Raw genomic sequence first — 21,032 nt, 5'->3', positions numbered from 1 at the left:
CTAGCTGAAGATTGGCAAATACCCTAGGAGTACCTCAGAGGGGAAGGAGGGTGGGTAATCCTGACTGCAGATGCATTCCTATCGGACATCTCCATTTATGGTAGGTACAAGACTGTACTATGTCCTTCAAGGATGCATCTGCAGTCTTTACAAATGGGTAGAATACCATAGCTAAACTAGGGGAGGAGGAAATGAGTAGAGATTATGGTGTAGTTAGGATCCCTTGCAAAACAGCAGTGGCAAAACCAGCACGGGATCTAGAGTATAGAGGTAAATTATAATGCTTGGCAAATGTATGCACGGAGGTCCAAGTAGCAGCCTCTATAATGTCCTTGGTAGCCACTCCTCGTAAGAAAGCTGTGGTAGTGGCTGTAGCCCTTGTGGAGTGAGGCCTGATGTTCTCTGGAGTCTTCTTTCCATGGTAGGAGTAACAAAATCTAATGCAATTTCCTATCCATTTGGAGATTGTCTGTTTTGAAATTGGTTTTCCTTCCTTTCCTGTTGCATATGCTACCAGAAGCTGGTCAGTTTTTCTATTGGTTTTTGTCCTGTCCAGGTAGTAGCGTAATTGTCTATGTACATCCAAGGTATGTAAGAGCCTTTCTCCCCTGTTCTGTGGGTTGGGGAAGAATGTAGGAAGGTGGATAGCCTGATTTAAAGAGACTCTGGATACCACCTTAGGCATAAATGTAGGATTTGTTCTCATGGACACTCTATCTTGATGGAAGATCAGGAAGGGTTGCACTGCCATTAATGCCTGTAGTTTCAGAGACCCTTCTTGCTGAAGTTATTGCCAGCAGGAAAGCAGTCTTCCAGGATAAGTATTGTAATTATGCTGTTGCTGCTGGTTCGAAAGGGGGAAGTGTCAGGTTTTCTAGCACAAAGTTCAAGTCCCATGCTGGCAATGGAGGTTTCCTGGGAGGTTTTACATTTTTAATTCCTCTCAGAAACTGTCTGAGCAGAGGATGCGAGAAGACAGGAGGATCCAAGCTGTATTCTGCTGAAATAGCTGATGCATGTATCTTGATGGAGGAATAGGACAGGCCTGTATGGAAGAGCTCCGCCAAGTACTCCAGGATGTTGGCTAAGTTCACCAGTGTCACATCTTGCCCCTTTGCAGTACTCCAGATGAGATATCTTTTCCATTTTGCTGCATAATTCTTCCTTGTTGAAGGTCTACGAGCCTCCAGGATTATGTCTTTAACCCTTTGGGATAAATTTGGGTTAATTGCTGTTATGTAATGTTCCAGGCAGTTAGCTGCAGAGTTTTCAGGTTTGGATGCAGGATGTTGTAGTTGTTCTGTGTTAACAGTAATGGGATCAGGGGCAGTGCCCATATTTGTTCCCGGGACATGCTCCTCAGCAATGGATACCAATGTTGTCTTGGCCAGTCTGGAGCTATCAGAATGATCCTCGGACGTTCCTCTTTGATCTTCAGAAGCACCTTGTGCATCAAAGGAAGTGGTGGGAATGCGTATGCTATCAGGCTTTTCCAACTGAAAGATAGAGAGTCCACCTTCCAAGCAAGTGGGTGGTACGTCCTTGTGCAGAATTTCTTTAGCTGGTGATTGAGTGGGGATGCAAACAAGTCTATTTGTGGTAATCCCCATTCTGTTGTGATGGCTTTGAAGATGTCCGGATGCAGCATCCATTCGTAGGCATCTGTTGTAGTTCTGCTTAATATGTCTGCTAGAATGTTTTCCTTCCCTGGTACATAAATTGCCTGTAACTGAATGTTGTAGCTCAGAGCCACATCCCATAGGTCCAGTGCCAGCCGGCATAGAGGATATGAGTGTGTGCCTCCCTGTTTGTTGATGTACCACAAAACTGTGGTGTTGTCTGTCCTTATCATCAACTGACCTTCTTGGAGAAAGGGTCTGAATGCCTGGATTGCCAATTTTACTGCCATCATTTCCTTTAGATTTATGTGCAGGTGCAGCTGGTCTTGAGTCCATAGGCCTTGAATGCACTTGCCCAGCATGTGTGCCCCCCAACCGAGGTCTGAGGCATCTGTTGTGATGGTTTGTCTTGGTTGACTTTTGCAGAAGGGCAATCCTGTGTTTGATTGGCAGGCCTGAGCCCACCATAGGAACTCTTGCTTCAGGCATGGGATCATTGGAATTTTGGTTTCTAGGCTGTGCTTGTGCTGGGACCACAAATTCTTTAGGTACCACTGTAGCTTTCTCATATGCAGCCTGGCATGAGGGACCAGTATTATGCAGGATGCCATGAAGCCTAGAGCTTGTAGCACTTTTCTTGCAGTTAGATGGTTCTGCTTTGTTAATGCCAAGAAGTAGAGAGGAAGTTGCTCTTTCTTTTCTGCAGTTAGAAATGCCATTTGTTTTGATGTGTCCAGTTCTGCACCCAGAAAGGTTATTCTTTGGGATGGAATCAGCCTTGACTTTTTTGTATTGACTGTATATCCCAGGGCTTGCAGAAGGTAAATGACTCTTTGTAAGTCTTCTGTTAGTCTGATTTTGTTGTCCGCTTGTATCAGGCAGTCGTCCAGGTAGGGATAGATTTGAATACCCTGAAGTCTGCAATGAGCGATTACTGATGCCAGGCATTTCGTGAACACTCTGGGCGCAGTAGATAAGCCAAAGGGCAATGCTGAGAATTGATAGTGCTCTGATCCTGCAAGAAATCTGAGGTATCTTCTGCAAATTGGTCTTATGGGGACGTGCAGGTATGCCTCCTTGAGATCTAGAGTTACCAGCCAAGACTCCTTGCCCAGCATGGGAAGAAGCTGCTGTAGGGTCAGCATTTTGAATTTTGGAACAATGAGGAATGTGTTTAAAGCGGACAGGTCTAGAATAGGCCTCCATTTGTTTTCTTTTCTTGGTACCAGGAAGAGTCTGGAGTAAAATCCCTTTCCTTGCTCCATCGATGGTACCTTTTCCACAGCTCTCATTCTTAATAATTGAGATATTTGCTTTAGAGCTTCTGTCCTTTGAGTAGGTGGTAGGTTTGGCATTCCTCTCTTTCCTGGTAGAGTATGGAAATGGAACCTGTAACCTTGGTCTATAGTCTGCAAAATCCATTTTTCTCTTGTAATGCAATGCCAGTTCTTTGAAAATAAGGTTAGCTTTCCGCCTAAGGGTGCTTCTAGTTGTTCCCTGGTAGGCGGTGCCACCGCCAAGTCACTGTGATTGAGTTGTTGTAGTGGTGGTGGCTGTATCCGTGCCTCGCTGGTTGTTACCTTGACACTGGCGTCCCCTGTAGGCACCCGTGGATTGGTTTCTGCCTCTAGAGTGCCTATTCCTGCCTCTTTGTGCCTTAGAGGAGTCCGGAAAGGACCAATTTTTGGAGGGCCAGTTCCTGCTAAACCTTGGAGGTTGAACTTGTAAGAAATCTTTCACTGTTTGTACAGATTTTTCCTTCTCTTCCATCTTTTTTAGTACCTGCTGTGCAGGGGAACCAAATAAATTGACCTTGTCCATAGGTGCATCCAAAAGCTTAGATTTGACATGGTCTGGTAATGCCTGTTCTTTCAACCATGCATGCCTCCTGATAACTGTGCCAGTCATGGCTGATCTAAAGGAAGCCTCCAGTGCATCATAGCCACATTTTAAAGAATGGTTACTAACCTGCTGTATGTTATGTACCATTTCTTGAACATACTTTTTATCTAAAGATTCTTCAGAGGACAGCTTTTTAGTCAACTGGTCAAGCATAAACTCTTGATATTGAATCATATGAAATTGGCAGTTCAAAGCTCTAGCTGAAAGTAGCAGAAGTGTAAACTTTTTTACCCCATCTCTCTAAGGACCTGGATTCCCTTTCAGAGGGGAGGGGGTTCTTAGTAGAAGTAGCTGCTACAGCTTTAGGACCCTGGGAGATGGTCTCTGGATCTGCAAAAGGAGCCTTATATAAATGGTGATGAGTGTCCGGGACCCTGTAGAACCTATCGGGCTTAGCAGGAGCCGGAGGTAATGAATCAGGAGCAGTGCAAGCATCATTAAATGCATCATCAACAACAGAAAGAACTGGAGGTATAGCTAAAGGCCTATGCTGTGGCAAATGTAGAAAGGTCCTAAGCCTTTTTCTGGAGTCTGAGAAATCTTGGCCCTGCCACTGAAATTGTTCCCTCATAGCATGCAAGGTTTCCCCAAAGGAAAATTCCTCAGGAGGAGAGGCTGAAGGGATGGACTCTTCAGCATCAGAGTCTTCGTAAGGAGAATAAGAAGCCTCAGGAGGGTCTGTATGTTCTGAGTCATCAGAGGAATCATCTGTGGATACTGGCTCAGGGGGCTCTGCTCTAGGCCTCTTTTCTGGAGGAGGGAGAGAGGCCCTGTCTGGATGAGGCTGGGCTCCACGAATTAAAGAGATGAGATCCTCAGCCAAAGAAAGCATATGGGAGCTGGTGCTGGGCCTGTGAGAGGGGGGCTTGGCAGGCACAGTTTTTGATGCTTTGGCTGCTTTAGCCCTAGCAAAGGCCTTAATAGACATAGCTGCAGGAGGCCTAGCAGCTCCACGTGCAGGGGTTGAAATATCCAGGGGAATGGTGTCTGATAAATCCTGTGAAACCGCAACAGAAGGTTGGATTTCAGAAGCCGTTTCTACCAGGTTAGAAGGGGCCTTGGTAGAAGGCATGATTTCGGCTCTAGAAAGAACCGCTTGCTCGGTTTCGGCCGAAACCGAGACACTCGTGGTTTGCTTAACTGCGGTTTCGGCCGAAACCGCGGACCGCGAGTGTTGGTCCTTTTCTTTGCATTTTTTGGTAATTTGCGTAGTCGGAGGATCCGACGGCATAATATAGGCAAAATCGGAGCCGAAAATCTGTTCAGCAAACTCTGACCGACGTCTAAGCGTCCGTCGGTTAAAAGAAGCACAGGCTAGACAAGCTGCTACGTCGTGGTCTGGGCCTAAACAATGTATGCAATAGGAGTGGAAATCTTTATGAGGTATTTGTTTCCCACAAGATAAACAGTTATTCACTTTCTCTGACATCGGCTGAGGCAAGAAAGAGTCCCCAACGGGGTACTTAGCTTTATAGACGTCTTCGAAGTAATATTCGGTAGTAGTAATCTCTGGATCTGACCGACCGGCACTTGCGAACAGCTTCTGCTTCGGGCGCCACGCGGCAAGAAAGACTGAGGAAAATGGCGTCGGCTGATGCCTTTATACCCGAAGAACTGCCGCAATGACGTCGGGTGAAGTGCGACACCAGCCGAAGCCAGACCCAGACTTTGGAATCCGGCCGACCGAAGGGCTGCCTGACGACAGGACAACCCATTTGTAAAGACTGCAGATGCATCCTTGAAGGACATCAATGGGATTCTACTACTAAATGCTCAACTTCTCTGCCCTTTTTCTCCCTATTTACTGTCCCTGCCATGAATAAACAGCAATACAGCATGTAAAATATTTTGACTGTTTCTCTCCACTCGAACAGTACCTTACTGTACTGTGGTGGTTTCACTTTCAAAAAACCTTTGTCCTGGCCTGGTAAAGCTTGCTGCAGTCTCCAATTCATTGATGTCTTCAACACCAATCAATACAGGTAGTTTTCTGGCCAATTCCTTACCCAAACTGACATCTCCATGACCTTCCTAAAAATCCCATCCATGCTGTGATGTCAAAGCTCCCTGGTCCTTCCCCTACCCATACAGAATGTAAAGGCTAAAACAAGGAAACAGTACATGAGTCAAGTCTCCTGCTGTGGGCTGTCTATCACAGATGGTAACATCTCAAATTACCCTTAGCACTTCAACTTCTCTCCGATCCCCCTTCACACCTAACTTCCCTAGCTGTCAAAGTAGTACAATTCAAAACACTCCAGTTTAGCCATTCTAAAAAGAAGCAGCAGTAAAAAGCACTTTGAAAGCCTGTTATGTGGTATATGCACGGTTTGTGTTTTAAGTAGTCATTGAATGGCATTAAATGTTACTTAAAACTGACTGAAAGACAGCAGTGCATGCATGTAAAATCAATGCAGTGACAGGAGCTTTAGGAAGAAGTAGGCCTGCATGACATAAGTATTGCATTACGGTCACACTAAACAATCAGAATTATTCCAAGATGTCAGACCCCATAAGGTCAGACTCAGAAATTATGTATAAAAATATTTTAAAACCTGCAAATACTCCCAGAGTGGTGTTAAAATGTAGGAAACCCTCAACAAAATGTTTATTTCATCATGGTTTGGACTGTGGGTGTGGTTCTCCTTTAAATTGTAGGATGCATAACAGGAAATTTTTCATCTTTGTGAATCCTCAGTACACCCTGAAAAGGGTACAACTGATTCTGCTACTATAAAACAATAACATAATTCAATAGTAATCAGGCCCTCCACACTCGTATCACAGATCTTAGCATTATACCCTCTCACAATGTTAAGAAATTCAGGTAAAAACTCACTCTATGTTTCATTGATATGGGATACATGAAAAGATCTTCCTTCACCACCATACCCCCATTTTTTTTTTTTTTTTTTTTAGAAGTTTTGATTTCCACCCCATTATTATTCCTTAAAGAATCACATGATGTTTATCTGCTGAAACTGTGTCTAGACAGTGTAAAGATCAGGTATGCACTATCTGCCTCATTTAAAAAGCAAATAGCAGAACCAATTATATCCATTTCAGGGCATAACAAAAATTTGCAAATATGGAAGGCTTCTGCTTCTGTGGCTCGTAAACTTCAGGAACAGGATGGTTAACAGAGCCCGTAATAACATCTAGAAGAAATATGTTGTACATGTAAACATTTCATCTTGGAACAGCACATTTTCTTAGCAACTACATACACAATGGGAAATTAAACAAGACAGGATACTTTTAATATATTTAGAAGCTTTACTCATTTCAATCCCTATAAAATAAGGGGTTGAAGTGATTAAAGGCTTCCCTTCTAAACATACCTATTTGACAATAAGAGCATTTTTTTCCTTCAACTGGTCAGACTACAAACAAAAACCTGCAATAGTGATGGACACCACTTTTTTACCCACATGCATCAATCTTGTTCTAGGAATAGAGGTACAGGAATTTGTATTTGAGAGGAAGGGAAAACGTGTTTTATGAAAATTAAATTTTTTACATGTGGACGGGCAAGGAGAATGACTTGGGATTAATTATGAAATAGGTCCGTGGAATCACATTGTCTTTAAAGGTAGTGTTAACACTGCATTTTAGTTTTGTTTCGATGGTTATTTAAGTTGTTGATACAAAACAAAAGGACTGCACACTGTACAAACAGTGAAAAGATATCACAATGACATTCACCATAACCACGTTTTAAAATGTGGTAAGTCAAACCTTGCAAGTATTTCCAGACTGACAAAGTTAAAAATTTGTTTTTTTAAAGAATGACAAAAGCAGTGCAATAGTGATTAATGAAGTTACAACAGAAACTTGGTTAATGAACTGTAGAATGCAGTAAGACTACACAAATATCATGTATATGCATCATCTGCCTTACTTAGAAAATGAAGAAAGAAGTCAATATGTGGGACGTGCTACTTTGAAAATGTAAAATACACTGACCTTTGATAAAGAAACAAACTGGTCAAATGCTATCACAACTATATAATGGAAGACCACAATGACTGAACCAGAGATAAGAAAAGGACAGAAAGAACCTCCTCCTCTCTCTCTTTTTGCTTATAGATGATTTAGAAATTTAAAAGTACATTTTATGTTACAGAAATGACTACTCAGAGTGACTAAACTTGAATATATTCATTTTCTGTTCAGTAAACTGTCATTTTGCGACTGTATTAACTGTATTAACGAGGAGTGTTTACAACCAGTTAAAAGAAAATATGAATTTATATGATATGAAGGTTATAATACAATGAATAAGGTTTATTTAGCTGTCTGTTAAGCATATAAAGTATATTATGTAGAAAAATGTGCAAGAAGGTTAAAACATACTTATTAACACCTGCTAGAAATGAAGAGTGATTATGAAGGCATTGTACAAACCTCAGCATAACAGGAGTGAGCATGTATTTAAATTTGGACCTAAAAAGTATTTTTGAATGAGCATATGGAAAATTTAAACAGCAAATTAGATGTCAGAGCACAACTAAGTGAAGATGGTAAAACAGATTTCAACAAATTTATTTCCTTAAAGCCTGTTCAAGGTAGTGATGCTGTAAGATAAATTTGAGACTGTTACATTTAAATGGTGTAGACATTTGACAAAGAACTTTATGAATAAATGTTTGTGTGCGTAAAATTCATGCTTGTTACTGTTGTTTTATTAATAAACATTGTGCAACTACCAGTGGGAGTTTCTGATTTTGTTGGATATGACTTGCATCTACGTGTTCTTTCTGTACTTCTGAGAACCTACTCATATTAATGCACAGGCATGTGAAACCTGTCCTCCCGCCTTCAGTGACAGCAGTTAGACACCTTTGCCATTTTATAGATAAAAAAAAAAAAAAACTGCTGGTGAAACGTTCCATAACCTCAAAACAAAATCCAAATCCATGTGGATGAGCTCAAGGAACAAAATTAAAATACAAATGGACACGTTCAAGCTGAACACCAGTATAATAAGTTTTAATAAAATAAGGGTGAATAACTCCCCCCCCCAAATTTTTTTTTTTTTTTAATTATAATGGCATTGAGCTCGAACATGTGCTTGTGAAACACTCTATAATGACAGAGCAATGAATGTAGTACCAAAGACCAACGGTTCAAACAGCAGGCCCAAGTAATGGAGTGCTGGAAGTTAGAATTTAACGTTGGCTTTAAGGGAAGGATGGCTTATGACAGACTCACTTGGGGGAAAGTGAGAATCTGGCAGAGGCTGAGACCAAACACACGAAAAGAACAGCAAGTATTAATTTGCCAAAGAGACACTACAATCTATCTAGGATGTGGGTGCGTGGAAGCACACTATGCTAGGCCTCACAGCATACTTGGCATTGAACGGTGGTTGCTGGCTGCCAAAAGGGGAAGGTACAGAGCATAAAAAAATAAAACCTGAGACTTTACCCCCCCCACCAAAAAAATTGATAAAATTCACATAATCAAATATCGCCCAATGGCAAAGAGGCTCAATTCATAATGAGATGGTGTGTAGAAAGAAAAAAACAGAGGGGTCAGTAGAGTGCTGAAAAAGTTGGTTGGTCAAGTTATAAAAGGGCAAAACATAGTACTAAACTTGCAAACAGTATCTAAAATTTCCCCCTCATGCCTTTAATATCCCAAGAGAAGGTGTCTCTGTAATCATAACAGTGGTGTTAATGAAACAGTTCTGTTCCACAAACTCACAGTCGCACCATAAAACAATGGCAGAAGAGTCTCTGGAGCTGTAGCACTTTTGACACTTGCTGTCAAAATGTGATAAAACAGACAGGCATGAAACAAAAGACAAGTATCATTCCAGCTTTTGGAACTGCACACATGTACATTTCACAATTAATATCATTTAAAAAGGCATTTGAAATGCCACAGATATCCTTTGAAAGGAAATTTCCAACTAAAGAAAAACAAAGCATTACTTTGACAGCTTCAAATAAAAATTATTTTTTTCTTCTTTAGACATTTTATTCTGCACCAAGAGCTTAGAAATAAAACTTCTGGAATTCTGCAAAAAAATGTGCAATGGCTATAAAGTTTGTTTAAGCATATGTTTAGTTATTGTCCACCATCCATTGCTGAATCCACTGAATGATCTGATCTAAATTTTGTTCAAGGTCGTCTGGATCATTACTGGGTAGCTGATGAACTATTTCTTTCTTGTATGATTCCATGGCCTCTTCATAGATGGTCTGAAAAATCTCACAGTCAAGGTTGCCTTGAAGCTTTTTTCCTTTATAGCCTCTAAAAAAGCAAGCACATAGATTAACACTGTGAATTCAAAGTATGAATGAATAGAGGTATGGCAGTCTCTCAAGCTCAGCTCCATCAAGAACTGCATATATTTTTTTCTACTGAGTACCTTTATTCTTTACTTTATTCTGAATGTTGGATCAAAATGGATACTGTGCTGTGGAGGCTTAGGACACTGGCATTGCCAGAAGGCCAGGCAGCCAAAATCTGGAATAGCTTACCATTAGAAACAACATCTATTAACAACTTACCTTGCTTCAAAATAACTCTTAAGTCTCACTTAACCAACACATGGCTATGCTCCTGTACAAATCCTGGATAAGAAAATAATTCCAAAGCAATGTCCTAATCACTCTACACACTCTTTCTAGGTAATACTAGTTCCTCACATACATCTACCTATTCTTATTACAATCTAAAAAAAAAGTGTATTCAAGGACTACACTAAAACTATTCTCCTTAAGATGCAATTATGGTCAATAGCTATACTCTACTGTATCTCCTCCTACTACAGGCTATCAGTCAATGTAGTATAGCTATGAAAACTGCTCACCCACCAACTGTTATTAATACCTGGTTTACATTCTATAAAGTCACCCATTTTCCTGGTAGATATCTTCACTTTTTTTTAAGAAAACTTTCTCTTTTCCTGTACTAGACTATTCAACAATGACATATTAATAAGAATATAGACATGAATGTATTTTTATCCAATATTATATGTTTAACACTAATGTCAAGTCATGTATATATAAACCTTGTATTTGTAATTATAATCATTGTTACATGTTAAATACAAAGCTTTTCTTCCTGGGCCTCCTCTGAAAAATAATTTTTGTCCACTCGGACTTTCCCAGTAATCAAATGTAAAATAAAAAAATTAATAAAATAAATGCCTAGGCTAAAACGGAGGGAGCACATGGTCCAAATGGAGATGAAAAGTTAGCAAGCAAGAGAGTAACAGTGCTGAAACTGAATTCATCCTCAAGTCTTGGGGAGTACCTTCATGAGGGGGACCCCGTTTTTAACAAAATCTTACCAGGGCGACACTGATATATAGACTGTATTTACATAGCATACATCATGGACAGAAGTAGGTCAAAAACTTAAAAAAAAAAAAAAAAAAAAAAAAAAGCTGGGTACACAAGACCCAGGATAAAAAAATGCCCTGTCCTGGTAGGCACACTGGTGCCAGGGATGGAAAAGAGGACAGTGTATAATCCTCAAAATACAGAAACATTCCTACGAGGGCAGACCAAGCCTAAGCCCAAGGGGAGGATGCCACCCCCCCCCCATTGTAGAAGGAAGTAGCAGTCCACAAAAATCACAAAAACTGACAGGCCAAAGAAGAGCCATAAAGATGAGAGTGATCTATTGAGGATAAGAAAGACATTATGTATTGTATTGTTACTATTATGCAAAAAAGCCCAGAATTTCCAGACACAGACATACAAAAAGATTAAGAGATAAGTTAGAGGAAAGAAAATACTTCCGCAAGAAAAACTGTCAGAAGCTTCAAATAAAAATATGGTTATTAATACAACAGATTTTTGAAAAAAAGTGCACAGATCAAGAAACTTTGACCGGTTTGGAAAAAGAAGCAGAAAGTAGTACAAAAATGTAAACAAAACCTAGATATTTTTGAAAATTATAAAAAAGAAATATAGACCTGGAAAGAGAGATTTGATATGGTGCAATATTTATGCAATGGCGAAAGCCAAATTAAATCAACATAAATAAGGTAGCCCCTACGATCTTCTAAGAGAAATACAGACAAAGGCATCCATATATGGAAAATTTCACAATAAAAAAATAATAGCATAAAGAGGGAATGTAGAAAAGAAGATTAGTAAAGTAGAAGTTAAAAAAAAAATAGAAGTTGAAGTTATGGAATGTCTGCAAAGTGAAGGATTTGATGTAGAATTTCTAACACAGGTTACATCACAGTAAGATGGAATGAGTACCCAAAGTAAGGAGAAACAGGAAGATTAGGAGACATCTAAAGAAGAAATATGGACATGGGAAAGAAAGAGAGATTTAATATGGTATAATATCTATGCAAAGGAGAAAGCAAAACTAATCAATACAAAAAGACCATCACCAAGATATTTGAAATGAAATATAGGCAAAGGAATCTGGACATGGAAAACTTTACAATACAAAAAATAAGAAAACAGAGGAAAAGGAGAAAAGGAGATCCGTAATAGAGAAGTTAAAGAAATTCAGTGTAGAAAATCTAATTCAGAAAGCACTACAACAGGACAGAGGAATAGAATTCCCAATTTAAGGGGTAATCAGTGAAATGGAAAGCAATTGGTCAGGTGCCATATGAAGATATTTTGGAGCCTTCCACAGAAAACCAGTATAAACATTCACTTGAAGCTGGACAGCAAGGGAAGGAACAGGAAACTGTGGAACTCTTACACAGTTAGTGTTGAGGAGTGATAGGCCAGTGAGTTCTCATATGACAGAGCAACGGATGGCACAGGATGAAACTGAAGAGAATGTGCCACATGAAGATGCAACACAACTTTCTACAGAATGTCCACAGGAAATGGAAAACAAAACATTTGCCCTTTTGCCCTCAGTCTAGAAGTATCCGAGCTAAGAGAAGAGTTGCTTGACTTAATAGTGATAGACAAAGTAAGATCAATGAAATAATTGGACTACAGAAGGTTAATAAAACCCAAAAAGGCAGAAGTTTGATAAAACAAATGAACACAGTAATTAGGACTGTCCATAGAGATTCATGCGATATAGCAGAAGTAAACAGGATATATTGCTGTGCAACTAAATTAATAACTGACAAGGTTCTACTCCAAGAACGCCGGGTAGTGAGGGAGAGAAAGGGGAAAAATCGAAAACCATCATGGAAGTATCGAACGGAGAAAACTATAAAGCAACTAAGACAAGTACCACTATTAGAAGAGTACAGATGAAGGAACAGATCAACAAAAATACTCAAAAAGATAGATGTGATAAAAGCAATGTGCAGTATTACAACAGATCAGGATCTATTATGCAGTATCGCAAATAAACTAAAAATCTCAGCACATGTGGAAAAACTTAGAAGATATGTAGACAAATATAAAGGAAAATACGAAATAAGCAATTTATTGCTGACCCAAAAATGTTTTACAGAGAATTGGGAAATAAGATAAAAGAATTGAAAGACCACCCAAAAAGGAAGAAATAGATACATTTTAGAGAAGTATCTATAAAGATCCTGTGGAACATAAATATGCTAAATGGACACAAGAAGCAAAAGAAAGAATAAGAAGTTTAAAGGTACAGGATATGAAATAAGATGAAGTAACAACCAGAGAGACTGAAACAAAGTTAAGAAAAGCCTCTAATTGGAAAACCCCAGGCCCAGATACAGTACCCAACTTCTGGTTAAAAGTATTAACATCTTTGCACAAAGATTTAGCCATGAGTAAAAATTATTTATATGTCCACCCCAAACAGACACCAACCTGGCTAACTGGAAGAACAATGCTCCTACTTAAGAGTGAAGCTGCAAGCTACCCTAAAAATTATACACCAATAACTTGCCTTCCGACGATGTATAAACTATACACTGCAATTGATGACAGTTTAGTCATTTTGTAGAAAACTCAATTACAGCACTAGAACAAAAGAAAAAGAAAGTCCTATGGAACAAAGGATCATATGTTGTTAAATAAATTCATAGTGGAGAACTGTAAAAAGGGGAATAATTTAAGTATGGCATGGGAAGACTACAAAAAGCATTTGATAGCATCCCACATTCATGGATAAGAGTGTGTAAAAATGTACAAGATACACCCTACACTGACAGATTACATTACAGGGACAGACCACTTACTATTCCAGGTAAAAAAATCCAAAGGGGGATATTCCAGGGTAACTCTGTCACAGCTGCTATTCTGCCTTGCCCTTAATCCATTAAGCAGTCTACTCAACAGCTTAGGTCATGGCTATAATTTGGCTCCTAGAAAACAAAGTGCAAAGACTTATCTTCTCTTTGTTGACGGTTTGAAACTGTATAGCTCATCAGATAAGGAACTGAAAGCACAACTGCAAGTTGTCAAAACCTTTTCAGATGATATAAGAATGCCATTTGGTCTTGATAAATGTGCAAAAGCAACCTTTAAAGCACGAAAACTGCAGCGCCAAGAAAACATCAGTTTGGGACAATAATGTGATATAAAAAACTTGAGCAAGAGGGAGTCTAAATATTTGGGAATTGATGAAGGATCAACCATAAAACATGAACAAATGCAAATAAAACTTAGTAAAGAGTACCTTATAGGACTTAATTAATCCTGAAAACAGCGTTGACATCTAGGAACAAAATCCAGGCAATAAACCGATTTGCTCTTCCTGTCCTAACTTACAGTTTTGGAGTGACTGACTGGCCCCAAAATGTGCTGGATAGATTAGACAGGGAAACAAGAAGGATGTCTCATGCTCACCAAATGATTTACAAAAAACAGTGCATACCGAGATTATATATTCCCAGATCTGAAGGAAGGATGGGCCTCCTTGAAACTGATTACATGTACAGATTTGCAACTGTGGGACTCAACACATCTCCTGACCTCACAAGACCCAAATGTAGCGAAAGTTTTGAAACATGAGGAGAATAAAAATATGAGGATTTCCCTTGCTTAGGCTAGCAGAAGCATACCAGCATCAAGCAGGAATGGAAATCAAAACATAAGTAGATGAAAATCAGGCAGCAACTGAATGTGCCAAAACACAAAATATAAAGGTGAGGGATCAGATGAGAAGACAGGAAATGTGGAAAAAGCATAAATATAGTTGCAAGTATAGAAAACTTCTGGAAGAACCTCATATTGATCAGGAACGAACGCAGGAATGGTTAAGGAGAGGCAAATTTAAACAAAGACGAAAGGTTAATATTGGTAGCCCAAGATAATGGGTTACTTGCACGCTGGTTTACAAAGTTCATTGAACACGCGGGAGAAACAGACAAGTGCAGGTTTTGTAAAACAGAACTGGAAACAGTTGCACACCTCGTTGCTGGTTGCAACATACTAATGGCAGGACTTTATAATGAAAGGTATAACAATGTGTCGAGACTGTTGCACTGGGGATTGTGCAAACATTATGGTACTGAAGTGGCTGAAAAACACTGGAAATACGAGCCACAAAGCATCACAGAGAATGATTAAGTCTACATCACATGGGATCATCCATTACCAACAGTTCAAAAGACAGATTCTAGAAAACCGGATACTGTAGTCCAGGAAAAGAAGACAAAAATAGCACTGATCAGTGAAATCACCACATCCTGTGACTACAGCATCCTGCATAAAGACAGAGAGAGAGAGAGAGAGAGAGACAGAGACAGAGAGAGAGAGACAGAGAGAGAGACAGAGAGAGACAGAGAGAGACAGAGAGAGAGAGAGAGAGAGAGAGAGACAGAGAGAGACAGAGACAGAGAGACAGAGAGACAGAGAGAGAGAGAGACAGAGAGCGAGAGAGAGAGACAGAGAGCGAGAGAGAGAGACAGAGAGCGAGAGAGAGAGAGAGAGACAGAGAGAGAGAGAGAGACAGAGAGAGAGAGACAGAGAGAGAGAGACAGAGAGAGAGACAGAGAGAGAGAGAGACAGAGAGAGAGAGAGACAGACAGAGAGAGAGACAGACAGAGAGAGAGAGACAGACAGAGAGAGAGACAGAGAGAGAGAGAGAGAGACAGAGAGAGAGAGAGAGACAGAGAGAGAGAGAGAGAGACAGAGAGAGAGAGAGACAGAGAGAGAGAGAGAGAGAGAGAGAGAGAGAGAGAGAGAGAGAGAGAGAGAGAGACAGAGAGAGACAGAGAGAGAGAGAGAGACAGAGAGAGAGAGAGAGACAGAGAGAGACAGAGAGAGAGAGACAGAGAGAGAGAGAGAGAGAGAGAGAGAGAGAGAGAGACAGAGAGAGACAGAGAGAGAGAGAGAGAGAGAGAGAGAGAGAGAGAGAGAGAGAGAGAGACAGAGAGAGACAGAGAGAGACAGAGAGAGAGACAGAGACAGAGAGAGACAGAGAGAGACAGAGACAGAGAGACAGAGAGAGAGAGACAGAGAGAGAGACAGAGACAGAGAGACAGAGAGAGAGAGACAGAGACAGAGCGACAGAGCGACAGAGCGACAGAGCGAGCGACAGAGCGACAGAGCGACAGAGCGACAGAGCGACAGAGCGACAGAGACACAGAGAGATACAGAATATCAGGATTTGCAGGTAGAAACAAGAGCGATGTGGAAGAAAGATACCCAGATAGTTCCAACAGTAGAAGCAACAGGTCAAAAAAAAAAAGTCTACAATCATATTTAAGTATGTTACCAATACATGCAACTCTGTACAAATTGCAGGAGTCATTACTAGGCACATTGCGGGTGCTGCGAAGAGCACTACTAACCGACATAAAAGAGTGAAACAATACTAATTTCATGAACTTTAATCGTACTTTGACTTAGGAATGGGGTCTATTCCCATCACGGTATTAGAAACCCAAAAGATTTGGAGAAATTAAGAGGGAGCAACCATGTGGACTGTAACAGAACAGCTGACATGCAGAAATCTGAATGGACTGAACGGTAAGGGTGGTCACAATTACTTGTATGCATGCTCATTTTAGTGAAACTTTCTTAACTCAGTTTAACAAATCCAAGCCCAAGACCCAAAAAAAAAGGAAACACCTCTGTGAAACATGTTCCTCTTAAAACACTGCTAGTAATGTTTGTTGGTAAGGGAGCTTTATGTTGCTGCATTAGCATCTGCAAAAGCAAACTCTCTGCTGCAAAAACGATGGGGCTTAGAGACAGAGATAATACATATGTGCATGACCTGCACAGTGAACAGAAAAGGGACAAAAGCATCAATGAAAGAAGTCCTGTTCTAAGTGTTTTCTCTCCAGATATTGGAAGACAGGATAACTCCTGTCTAGCAGAGGTATTGCACCAGCCCTGCAGGATAACCTCAAGGGGCCTACACTGGAACAAGCCTTACTATTAAAAGTGAGCTTGCATTAAAAAAGTATTTCTGCAAGGGAGGGGTGACGATTACATACATGCATACCAACTCTGACACTGCACAATCCACGGACAAAGAGCATGTTTCACTAGTATTCCTGTAGAAGTTTGAAGTTGGGAGGAAAAAAAATGATAAAGATCTGGAAGGTTGTGTTTAACAGTATTTTAAGAGGAGAAGTTCCAGCATCCTGGAAGAAGGCCGTGGTAACGTAATACCTAAAGAGGGTAAAGATCCATCGGATCCAGCTTTATACAAGCCCATTTCATTACTAAACCATGATTATAAAGTGTTTATGTCTATAATGGCTAAACGAATGGCAAAACTGATAGATATGGATCAGTGTGATTTTGTGGAGGGGAGACAAACATTTCACAATATTAACAGAACATTGATGACCTAAAGGGAAGCGGAATGTAGTAAAGTACCACTTTTATTGGTGGGTCTTGATGCAGAGAAAGCATTTGACAGAGTAGACTGGGACTTCATGAGCAGGGCAATGGAAGTGTTTGCTATCCCCGATATAATTATAAGGTTGATTAGAAGAATATATGAGGGATTGGAGGGAGGTGCAAATTGAAGTGGGTGGGGTCCTCTCCGATAATTTCTGCTTGAGTAGAGGAACAAGGCAGGGTTGTCTGCTTTCCCCTTTGTTTGCATTATACTTGGAACCACTTGTAAGGAAAATAAGGGACAATGTATTATTGTATACATGGCAAAACCAGAAAGGACATTACAGTGTTGTGGAACATTTTAAGACAGTTTCATATCTTCCCAGGATACAAAATTAATGAAGCTAAAACAAAGGCAGTAGTGGTAAATTATGTAACCACACACTAATTGGTCCAACAATACCCATATTTATGCGGTCATGATAAGATGAAGTATTTAGGAGTATGGATTAGAAATGACTATGTGGTAGCAGCTAAGGATATGCGAGAAGAGACTAAACAGAAGATAATAGAAAAATTGAGAAACTGGAAGTTTTGTTATATGGATACTAAGATACAAGCCATTAAAATGTTTTTAGTCCCTTAAATCTTATACACAGGTCATGCATACTTTTATTAACCGAAGGAGAAATTGTGGACAGCAATTAAAGAGTTGAAAGATTTTATGTGGGAAAGGGAAGACAGCAAAGGTCAAGTGGGATAAGCGGATTCTACCAACAGAACAAGGTGGACTAGGATTACCTAATTTGATAGGGTATTTTAGAGCAACATAGTTAAGGCTCTTGTACATAGAACAGGCAGAAAAAAAAAAAAGAAGTTATGTACTCACCATAATGTTCCATCTGAGTAGTTAGACTTAAATTGTCAGCAACCTGTGGGTTCCGGATCTGACACGGATCCAAGCCGGCAGCTTACCAAGCTAAAGATCGGAACTCCAAGCTCCTCCCCCTTACCCATACTACCCTGCAACCTCCTTCCAATCCTCAGGTCGAGTTTGCCATCTAACAATGCGACACCAAACAACCTAAGCCAAAAAGAACCTGACCCGAACTCGTACATCAGGCTCGACATACAGGACACAGAGCTCAAAAGAACAAATAACCAGCAAGGTCAGGGGGAAGGAGGGAGGGAAGGTTGCTGACAAATGAAGTCTAACTACTCTGATGGAACGTTATGGTGAGTACATAATTTCTTTATCTGAAATAGTTAACTTCATTTGATCATCAACCTGTGGGACAGAGTCCCCAGCTACCTGAATCTTGGGAGGCCCTTAAGGAAGGATATTCCGGAGCACTGCAGAGCCAAAGGAAGCCTTACCTATAGATACTAGATCTAGTTTACAATGAGCAATGAAGGTGTGAGAGGAAGCCCAGGTAGCAGCTGAACAGATATCATCCAGGGAAAATCTAGACCAGAAAGCAGCTGAAGTAGCCATAGAACGGGTAGAGTGAGCATGCACCCCTTCTGGGGCTAGTAATCCAAGTTCTCTATGAGCTTGCAAGATACAAAGCAAAATCCATTTAGTGATAGTCACTTTTGAAACTGGTTTTCCCAAAAATGGTTTAGCAAAGGAAACAAAAAGCTGATCAGATTTACAGAAAGGTTTGGACCTATGCAAATAAAATCGTAACTGCCTGTGCACATCAAGTAAATGAAGTTTATATTCCCCTTTATTTAGGAAATTAGGGAAGAACACAGTCAAATTAATCGACTGATTAATATTAGACTCCGAAGCAACTTTAGGTAGAAAGGACAGGTTAGTCCTGAGAGATACTCTATCCTTGTAAAACACTAGGTAAGGCGGTTTCATACACAGGTCTTGAAGTTCCGACACTCTCCTGGCTGAAGTAATAGCCACCAGGAAGGCCATTTTTCATAAGAATTTTAAGTCAACTGATGCTGCAGATTCGAATGGGGGCATGACCAATGCCTAAAGGACCAAGGTCAGATCCCACGGCGGAGAAGGATTCTTAATAGGAGGCCTCAAGTACCTTTCAAAAAATTCTTGCAAAATCTGGCTGCAGCTAGGGAGCCTGAATTTTCCCCCAACATGAAAATGGGAAATAGCCGCCAGCTGTACTTTCACTGTGGAAGAGCTAGCCCCTTGCTGGAAAATATGAGACAAAAAGTCTAATACCACTGGAACCAGAGTGGTAAAAGGATCCAGATTTCTCTCTCAAGCCCAAATGGAAAAATGTTTCTACTTACTACTGTAGACTTTCTTGGTAGAGGACTTATGTGCCTCTATCAGGATGGATTTAACTGGGGAAGAGATACTGGGAGTCCTAGCAACTAATAGAATTGGAGTAACCAAGCTGTGAGCTTGAGGCTGTCCAGATTCAGGGGAGCAATTCCCGAGGGATGATGAATAAGATCCAGAATGGGACCCAAGATTCAGGGTGGAGCTAGGTGATGAGATCTCAGGCAAGGGGAACCAAACGTGACAAGGCCAGAATGGTGCTATGAGGATAACTCTGCTCCCCAACCAACGAGCTTTCCGTAAGAACTTTGTCATGAGAGGAAGCTGGGCATACACATAAAGAAGACCAAGTGGCCAAGCATGGACAAGAGGGTCCCTGGGGGCTTCCCCATCGGGGGAATTACAGTGAAAAACTCGCTGCACTTTGCGGTGGATGCCAATGCTAAGAGATCGCAGCAAGGCTGACCCCACTTGAGGAAGATCTGGTCCGCTACATAAGGGTTCAGAGACCACTTGTAAGGCAAAAGGATAATCCTGCTCAATTTGTCTGCCAAGATGTTGGACCAACCCAGAATGTGCGTTGCTATCAGAAAACAGTTGGTGGAGATCTCCCATTCCCATACTCTCATGGCCTCTCGACTAAGTGGATAGGACCTGGGTTCCCCCTTGTTTGTTGATGTACAAGACCACTGATATGCTGTCTGACTGGATAGCAATAGTTCCCAGAGGGAGAGAGGCATGAAGGGCCTGCAACGCTAAAAGGACCGCTCTCATCTCTAGAACATTTATATGCAGAACGGTCTCGCTCTGAGTCCACATGTGCCTTGGACAGTCCTGCCCGTGCAGTACCCCCCCACCCTAAGTGGGAGGTGTCCATGGTCACCGTGGCTTGTGGCAGAAGCACAACAAAAGGGCGTCCTTCTCGCAATTCCTGGGCTTGAAGCTACCACATTTGAGACTTCTTGCACACACTGCTCATCGGGATCGGAAAGTCTAGAGACCGATGAAGTAGAGACCACTGAACCTGTAACGTCCACTGTAAAACTCTCATATGCTGACGAGCACAAGGAATGAGGTTTATAGCTGCTGCCATGGACCCTAGGGCTCTCAGGACCAACTCTGCTGGTGGTGCAGGGGATTAAAGGAGTGCCAATACATGTAGAGCCAGGCTGTGAAGTCTGTCTTGAGTCAAAAAAATCCTGGCCTGAAGACGGTCTAGTCTCGCTCCTATGAAATCTAGGATTTGAACAGGTTGGAGGGAAGACTTCTTGAAATTTATCATGATCCCCAGCCGGGTAGATAATTGAAGGAAGAAATCCCTGGTTAGTACCAGTTGATGCTTAGTGGAGGCAGTGAGAAGCCAGTTGTCCAAGTATGGAAAGACCTGAATACCCTAAAGCCTCAGATGGGCCGCTACAACTGCTATGACCTTGGTAAACACCCTGGGGGGTGTGGTGAGACCGAAGGTAAGGACCCTGAACAGGTAATGACTGGCTCCTAGCTGGCATCTGAATATGGTAGTATGCATCCTTTAGGTCTATCCAGCACATCCAGTCTTCCTCCTGCAAAAAG

At 41.0% G+C, this 21,032-nt stretch overlaps 1 protein-coding gene across 3 annotated transcripts in view; it reads right to left on the bottom strand.

Annotated features, from left to right (window-relative positions):
• Nucleotides 1–9,469: 9,469 nt before the first annotated feature.
• The window catches only part of AK6 (adenylate kinase 6), a 140,992-nt gene continuing 129,429 nt past the window's right edge, over nt 9,470–21,032 (bottom strand). For all 3 annotated transcript variants that reach the window (XM_044063884.1, XM_044063886.1, XM_044063885.1), the window contains one exon: nt 9,470–9,782. In XM_044063884.1, the coding sequence (XP_043919819.1) occupies nt 9,593–9,782 (190 nt within the window). In that variant the 3' untranslated portion in view covers nt 9,470–9,592. The remainder of the gene's footprint in view (nt 9,783–21,032) is intronic.

Source organism: Protopterus annectens, chromosome 2.part2 (assembly GCF_019279795.1).
Source record: "Protopterus annectens isolate FY-2018-M chromosome 2.part2, PAN1.0, whole genome shotgun sequence".
Classification (NCBI taxonomy): Eukaryota; Metazoa; Chordata; order Ceratodontiformes; family Protopteridae; genus Protopterus; species Protopterus annectens.
The sequence above is the reverse complement of the archived record's forward strand: the minus strand, read 5'-3'. Positions and strand labels throughout refer to the sequence as shown.